Here is a 9003-nt window from a genome sequence, read left to right on the forward strand (position 1 = left end):
TGGTAATGATAGGCAAGTGTAGGGAAGTCTAATGGTAGAGGTTTTATGATGTTTGAGTGAATGGAGGTAGGTTAGATGAGTTGGACAGCAAGATATGGTTATTGGAGACAATTCCTAATGGAGGTAGGAGTAGGGGATTCTAGGGTTTAGGGTAGTGGGAGTTTGATGAAACTTGGATCGAGTGTCAATAATGATGTAAGGGATGTATGCTGAAAGTTTGGTTTGAAACTTAGGACAGATTTGAAGTTACGGAGGAATCCTAGTTAGGGTAGGAGTGAGAAGAAGAAGGTTTAAACGAAGTTCAAATTCAAACTTACTAGATTTGAAGAGATCTTCAATGGCAGCAGCAGCAGCAGCTTGAAGAAGCTCGATTGAATAAGAAGAAGGACCTCCCGATCTACAAGATGCAAGGAGTCGATCGGAGTCCACCAATCCCTTCACCTTGATATTACTCACAAGGCACACTCACAATGGAGCACAGGCAGCAACAAAGGCAGCAAGCATAAAGTTGAGTTTTTTATCAATCAAATTCGTGTACAATGCTAGCCTCCCTTACAAATTTATATAGAAGACTCAAAAATAGACTTAGACACTAAAAAGGAATGGCCTAACCCAATCCTTAACCTATTAAGCAACTTAAACTAACTAAGAAATTGAAATAGACCCAAAATAGAGTCCTAATCCAGCCCAACTAAACAACTAAAACAAAAACTAATAAGATCACTAAAATTGAACCATTGGTTGAACCGGTTCAATTTAAAACACCAAATAAAAAGCTAAGTATGAAAATAAAATTAAGTATGGGAGCTAATCCCGTATGCAACATATTTACCCATATTTTAGGCCTATACATGTGGCCTATTACATTAGAAACCCATGGGATCAAAGGCCCAACATGTATGTAACCCAACCCTAGACTTATTCCTAATAAAAGAAGCCCAGTTTGGTGATAAATCTGCATCACCCTTCCATTGGGTTTTGGTCTGAACTTGAAATCTCTAATTGCCTATTTGGAAAGCTGTACCTCTCTAACTTGTGACTTGGATGCAACTGAGCAGCTGGGGGAACCAAATTCACCAATAGGAGTTTCCAAAATGGAAACCTCTTCTAGTTCAGGCATGGGCTGTAATTTTGATCTGGCAGTTCAACCATGGGCTGTCAGTGCAACCTAATGTTTAGTTTGCAAGGAACTCTTCCAAACTTATCCCAAGTTTTTAATTCCTCTCAACCTTAATCTAGATCAATAAGTAAAACTTTCATATTATCCTCAGAGACACTTTGTATAGGTCCAACCTTTTATAATTCTTGTGCTATCATATTACATACTCTATTTATTAGAACCAGATTTCTTTCAGATGGATCATGGAAAGGGGATTTGAGTAGGTATAAAGGGTGACGCAAAGGGTCTAAGAGAGTCATATTGTTAGACTGACAAGAGGATAAAATTACTAATCAATACAGATCTTGATTATTCATGCAAAAGGGTACAAGTTGAAAAATATAACGAAAAATGCGACAAACAAGTAACCATGTCGCAACTCAAGAATAAATGGAAAGCTATGTGGGTTGCATGGATGTTTTAAAAAAAAAGAAAAGACTAGTAGTTTTGGTTTTTTTTTTTTTTTTTTTTTTTTTTTTTTTGGGGGGGGGGGGGGAGGAACACAGCTCTAGTAATTGTTGATCCATCTAGTGGAGAGCATTGGAATGCTTATGAAAAGGTAAACCCCTCACATAGCAAATCCAACTTTAATTTGTAGTAAATAATCCTAAATAATTTTGGATAATTATTTTGTCAAAATTAAATTGCAGAGACACCCCCATGGAAAGCACTTCAAGAATGCCCCCCTTGCAAAATGAAGAAGAACTACGGGAATTATTTCACGCTGTGGTTGCTGATAGGGAAGTTACAATTTGCACCAATGAAGATGACCCACCAACAACAACACCAAAGGGGGTATCTCCTTCCAACAGTGTGGTAAACTTGGAAAACTTGGATTCTGAAGACTCAAATGATGATGGCTCGCTGATTGAAGTGTCAGATATGAAGTTAAAAAAAAAAAAAAGTAGAAGAGAAGGAGTTCTATAGGGTCATCTAAGAGGGCAAAGAGTAGTGACAATCCCAATATAGGAGAAGCTATTAATAGAATGATTGCTCTGGAAGAGCAAAGAAGAGCAGATATGGTGACTATGTTAGAGCTGAAAAAAGCATATATAAATGGAGAAAGGATAGACACACACATTTGACACGGCTTATCTTAACTCTTTGGATGGGATTGAACTTGGTAGTAACCACCATCTGATGGCTTTAGAGGTGCTCGAGGACCAAAATAACAGACAGACATTCATTTTGATGCATGAATCAGCTCGTGTACCCTGGCTTCTTAGAGCAATTGAGAGGGAAGTGAGAGAGGAGTTTGGATCCTTTATTTGATGTGTATGATAGATATTTCAAGTCTTCAACTTATGTGTTAGTGTGGTTCCAAATATTTTCTAGTTTTTTTCTTGTAAGACTTATAATGTGTGTGGATGTTTTTCATTTCATATTTTTAAAGTTGGACCTATATGTGTGTGTAGTAAAAACAATATTTTGTAGTTGTTTTTGTTAGACTATGTGTGTGGATGTTTTCTTTCATTTTGAATTTTGAAAGTCGAAGTTATATGTGTTTAATACTAGATGACTAGATGTATGATCAGTTCCTATGGATAGTGATGACGAAATTTTTCTACATGAGGACTCATTGTTGTCACTTACTATTGGTTTTGTACATCATTCGGAGCATAAGAAGAGAATTGATGACAGCATTGATAACGACAATTATATGAGACCACCTCCTGAATTACAAAACAACCGATGTACACACACCATCTAGCAGATCATGCCTGGATATTTGAAAGGCTAAGCCCCGATAAACATCCAAGTAGGGTTTGAAGACTATTCAGTATGTTTTAGGGAGCATTTCACTAGGTTGGTATGTGCATTAAAAGAGAGGTTTAATGGAAAACACAAAGAACACTACGATGGAGGAATAATTGTCAATGGTAATATTAGTGATGGCTCACAATGTTAGAAATGATGTCATCCAGAAGTTGTTTCAGCATTCAGGTCAAACAGTAAGCCGTCACTTCCATAATGCATTGGCAGCACACGACCATTTTGTAGAGAGATTGTACAACCACCCTCATTTGAGGAAACACCACCTCAAATCAAATCCAATCGAAAGTATTATCCATTCTTTGCCAATTGCATTGGAACAATAGATGGAACACACATAAGTGCATCAATTCCAGTTGCAAAACAAATACCATATAGATCTGGTAGAAAATAATGAAGTTACCTAAAATGTAAGTGTTGCATGTTCATTTGATATGTGCTTCACCTTCCTTTGGGCTGGTTGGGAAGGAACAACACATGACAATCAAATATTATGGGAAGCTATCAACACTCCTCATCTGAAGTTCCCCCATCCGCCACCAAGTAACGTTTCACATTTAATGTTTGTTATCGTTATTAAAAAATTTTAGATCTGGGTGACCCCGTTGAAATACTAATTGTCAATCTTCATTTTGTAGGAAAATACTATCATGTTGATTCTGGATACACTCGTACACCAAGCTACATGGTTCCTTTCAAGAATGTTTGATATCATCAACAAGATTTTAGGCGTAGATGACCACAAGGAGTAGAGGAGCTACTTAATTTTACACATTTATCATTAAGAATCATTATTGAGAGATCATTTGGCGTCTCGAAGAAGCATTTCCCTATTTTAAAGATGATGCCCCATATAGTTTCAAGACACAAGTTAGATTGTGATTTCTTGAATAGCTATACACAACTTTATTAAAAAGCAAGTGGCATCAGATTGACTTTTTGAAAAAGCAGAGAGGGGACAGTTTGATGATGAATATCAAGATAATGATAGTGAGTGTGACGATGAAGAGGTCGCGAACAATGCAAATGTGGTAGGTGGTACATAGCAACAACAATGGGAAGCTTGTCGAAAACAAATTGTAGTTAAGATTAAGGAAGCTTATCAGGATTGACGATGAACAGATGAGTCTATTGTGTTTTTTATTTTTCATATAACTATTGGGTATGGTTTTATTAAATGTTATTATTGATAGACTTGTGTTTTTTATTTTTCATGCACTGTTTGGTATGACTTTAAAGACTATTATGGATGGACTGGCATTTTAATATATTCTTTATTCTTTCTATAAATTTTTTATCACTTTAACAATTGGCAGGACCTGCTTTGTGTACTTTGGAGTAGGGTCCCAACTCCCAATCCGTGGCTTGGGCCCATTTATTCAAAAAATGCTATATATGGACCTCTTCTAAAAAAGCAATGTCTTTAATAAAAGTTTCAAAGTTATAAAAATTATTCTGCATATAGGCATACCAAACCTATTTCTCATTCTATTATCTATTATGTCTATAGTTACCAAACGATTTTTATTTTTAGACTATATGATACCAAAGATAGCCTAAACAGGAAATACTTGTTTGCATGACAAAATAGACCACACATGCAGCTAAAGACAGGATGAGTATCAGAACACCAAAACAGATCCCGCATGCAGCTAAAGTCCCACCAAAGAAATCGGAAAGAGAAGAAAAAAGAACCTGGAGTTGGAAGAAGGCCAAAAAAAAAAACAGTAGTATCGGAGGATACAGAGAAGAAGGGGGAAAAAAATAGACAGAAATCGGAGCATACAGAGAAAAGAAGAAGCATACCTGTCACCCGGAGTCGTGGAGAGTTGCTTGAGTCATCAGAGTTACCTGAGGATGGAGTCACAGTGGGCAGAAGACCAAGACGAACCTTTAAAGAATCAGGTAACTCGGGTGGTCGCGTAGCCTCCAGAAAAATACCTGAACGCCTACGCGATGCCTTGACAACTATACTGTTAAGAATGGTTCCAATGGAGGAAAAGAAAAGGTGGTGTCCCTAGAATAGTTCTGGAGCTTAGTGGAGGTTATGAACTGACAACATTGAGATCTCCAAGTTCTGCTTATAAAAAATTCAGGCTAGTGGTTAGGATTTAGGAATGTGGTGGAGGATATTGATGACTTGTACAGTTGTACCAGAAGCAATGGTTGAGTATGATGGGGATATAAACACATTGAGGGAAAGCATGGAAAATTAGGAGGAGAAGGCGAAGAAGAAGAAGAAGATATTACAGGAAAATCATACTCTATTACCTGTGATTCTGGTTATTACTAACATCCACAAGGAAGAAGAGAAGTGATGTAGATCACAGGTTCATGTGTAGCCGCAGGAACAAGCCCCAATACCAGTCCAGTGTAGTTGCGGGATTCAACTACTGTGAGAGGCAGCCTTGTCTGATGATGTGGCAGGTTTTTATTGGTCGATGGAGCATCACATAAGGCAGCCCCACTCCAGATAAAAGCATGAAGGAAGAGAAGGGACCAAGACAGAAATTTTTTTAAAAAATTACTGTTCATGTGAACAGTGATTTGGGGGTACATATGGACAGATTGCATGGAGTAACAGATATGGACAGCTTTGTTCCTATTTTTGTTAACCTGCGTTAGTTTACCTTGTTTCTGTTTTTAGTTTCCAGTTTGGTTGTAATAGGAGATTAGATAGTTTCTAAATTCAGTTTTAGCAAGTTAGTTAATACCAGTTTCTAATCTCAGATTTAGAAGTCTCTATTTTCTTCAGTTTCTATTTCAGTCCTTCGTTTCCTTTTAGTTAGTTTTAGTTTCAATTTTTGTTTGATTTCTATTTTGTAATCCTTCCCAATAGCCAAAGGGGAGTTACTATTTGTAATCATGCTTTAGTTATAAATAAAAGCAAGAGGCTTAATGATCAGCCAAAGATGAGATAGCCAAGATCATTGTTTCAACAGCTGAGATAGCTGTGGGTGAGAGGCCCAAGGCTGAGGTAGCCAACCCCTCCTATCCCTATCCCCCCTTCTTCTATCTATCCATCTTCTCTCTTCTTTATTTTCCAATCAATTTGGTTTTGTTGTTCTGCTGCAACCTATCATCGATCCTACTGTAGAGTGGTTCTTAGTTGAACTGACTCCTACATTAAGAAGAAAAACACTGCTTAAGTTGTATCAACAGGAAGTTCTTGTTTCTCATAAAGCATAATGTGTCGACAGTACTATAATAGACTCTTTTACTTATCTTACTTGGACTTGTTTAAAGAATCCTATTTAACCATTCTATCTTATTAAATATTAGACCAACTACTACACTACTTTAACCCAAGCAACTAAATCAATTGAACCAAAATAACTCAACTACAAATGAGAGCATCAAACCCAAAAAAGGAATAGTCACTAACTCATCATCTCCTATACCTAAGCCAGCTCTTCAACATGGGAAAATTAGCTGGACCAACAGATGGCCCTAAGTGGGCCCCACCCAGCAATAAACCTTGCTGGTTATTTAAAGATTCATGGTTTAAGATAAGTGGCTCATTCAACTTTTAGGAGAATGGGGTGACCAAAATTAATTACGTTTCCATCTTCCAAGATTCCAGCAAAGTTAAGAACAAATTACAAAAGCAACAGTTCGCTGATGTGCTAGCAATGATTCCATTCAACAATGACTACTTCACCTCATAGTATTCATGACTGACTTTACCTTAACGTAGTTGTTAAATTCTAGTCAAGTAGATCATGATGAGACTCTCATGGGCTAGGCCACACTTTGTATACATGTTGATGAGGCATCAAATCATGAAAAGATCCTTCTTCAAGCACAAAATCCTGATATCCATAGTCCATTTCAAAGCAAACCACTAATTGCCTAAGAAACATTTTTAATCACTACTTACGCCAAATGTTGATCCAAGCATATGATCTTAACAATTAGGTCACTTCTAATCATCTGCAGAAACAGAAAAGATGGCAATAACACTCCATTGAAAAACCTATTCGATGATCACTGTAATTATTGGGAAATCTGCCCACAATATCTGCCAAGTGGAAAAACTCAGATAGACCCCAAGGTCCCCCACTCACATGTTCAGTTTCTGTCCAAACAGAGTTTGCTGTGTGGCAAAACAAAGCATTGAAAAATTCGGTACAACCAAACGGATGCATGGAGCACCAAGGGATAGATGTACATACATGGGAGAATAAGTGATTGAATTTGAGAATGAAATTTGACCACAGAACCTATCCAGACCATTCTTTATTTATCCAACGTTACGAATGGCCACTTCATCTTTCCATGTAGAACAAATAAGTGTGCAGACCATGAAACCTTTCGCCTTCTTCAAATGCAAGAACTCTTTTACCGTAACATCAAAGATGGCCCTCAATCAACAGGGATGAATGTCACATGTACTGCCAAATGCAAGGTAAACTAATTTTTTTTCCCATGTACTTTGATCTCAGAGGTGTAGTACTTCCTATAATTTTGTGGCTTTTTCAATAAATAAAGAAATCAATAGCACATCTTGATTTCCTCGCCAAATATCTAACTCACATCAAAAAGTAACTAGAAAGCCCTGTTTTCGACAATTTAGACCCTTGGCTGAAGCATGAAAAGCAAATTCTAATGCTCTATGCATAGAGGAGAAATTAAAAGGGAAAAAAATTCAATGATTATCTTAATTAAATAAAATGCTTGAATACCTGCAGATGCAACTTGCAGGTGCCAAGGAGGAAGCAGGGACAAAAAAGAAACAGACTTACCTGGGATAAGAAATCGCTACATGTCATCCTCACCATCTCATACGAAGTTCCCAATAAGCTATGAGAATTGTTGCCAAGGCCACCGAACATCAAACGACCCACTGCGTTTCACTTGTTTAAAGTCAGTGAGATGTCAATCAATTTACATGGGAAAAAGCTTCCTTTAAGTTGTAAAATACTGAATTTCTATTCTCATAATCAATTTCAATGTATTTTTAACCAAGAGGCCTATGAAACATTCCAGTATTTCACTGAAAATTTTCAACGCAATGTTCAAATCTGTAGAAAATAGAAGTATCGGACAAATAATTGAAAAGAATGAAAATCTTCTGTTAAATTTAGCAAATATTAAGCAGGGTAAAATATTCAGGACTTAACAAGGGAGAAAAGAAAAAAGAATACACATATAACTAGAAGCATCTATTAATACAAATAAGAGGTGAGTAGGGGATTTGCATAGGTCCTACATTGGCTCAAAGTTGCAATCCCTCTCTAAGGTGGTTAGCATAGTATTTGCTACCATAGTTGTCAAAGCATCGTCTAGGCGTCCAGATGCCAATTGCTGGAAGGGCACCTTGGTCACCTAGGTGATGCCTTGTTGGTGTTGCCTTGATTATTTTTTTCCCTCCGCTAAGCCTAGGATTGCCAACACGCCATGACAACTATGTTTGCTACATGAGATATCTACAATAAAAGCCCCAACTCAATATGTTATATAATATGCCACCTTCTTCGTCCTTCTTGTGAGTCAGACTTGTACCTTCATTTAACAATTAAAACTCAAGGTGCACTATATGAGGAGACCACCAGCAAGGAACATATGCTTCCCAGGTTTCCATAAATGCTTGGATTTCACCAAAATTTAAAAGGAAAAAAAAAAATCAATTAAACGTCAAGATGCGTAAGAAGTAAAAGCAGAATTGTTGAATTCAATATCTTTAAAATTTCAAAAATAAATTAACCATCTTTGAGCAAAATTAAAGAGTATACGAATTCCCCTTGATTTTATCCAGAGAAATTTTGAACCATACTTGTAGTTACATGTGGTGCACATGGGAATTTAGTTAAAGCATCGTGAAAGAAATGAGTCTCTGCCGAGTAGACAAGTTTCTAGTCAATCAACCAACACAAGTTCAATTTTGCACCCTTGACAGATTAGAAACTTTCCTTTTCCAAATTTTCTTGCCTGTCGAAAAAGATTATACAACTGTCACCTCACTGTAATTATATCTTTTTCTTCCTATTCTCCCCCAAGAGAGAGCAAATAGGAATAAGTGATTTCAAACTCACCAAGTTACAGCATATATATTTATCAATATTTCAATC

The 9003-nt window shown here is 36.9% G+C and overlaps 1 protein-coding gene across 3 annotated transcripts in view; it reads right to left on the reverse strand.

The window, feature by feature from the left end:
* Positions 1-9003, reverse strand: part of LOC122639397 (50S ribosomal protein HLP, mitochondrial-like) — a 38797-nt gene that overhangs the window by 26192 nt on the left and 3602 nt on the right. For all 3 annotated transcript variants that reach the window (XM_043832246.1, XM_043832247.1, XM_043832248.1), the window contains exon 2: positions 7678-7778. In XM_043832246.1, the coding sequence (XP_043688181.1) occupies positions 7678-7778 (101 nt within the window). The remainder of the gene's footprint in view (positions 1-7677; positions 7779-9003) is intronic.

Source organism: Telopea speciosissima, chromosome 9, assembly GCF_018873765.1.
Source record: "Telopea speciosissima isolate NSW1024214 ecotype Mountain lineage chromosome 9, Tspe_v1, whole genome shotgun sequence".
NCBI classification, from domain to species: Eukaryota; Viridiplantae; Streptophyta; class Magnoliopsida; order Proteales; family Proteaceae; genus Telopea; species Telopea speciosissima.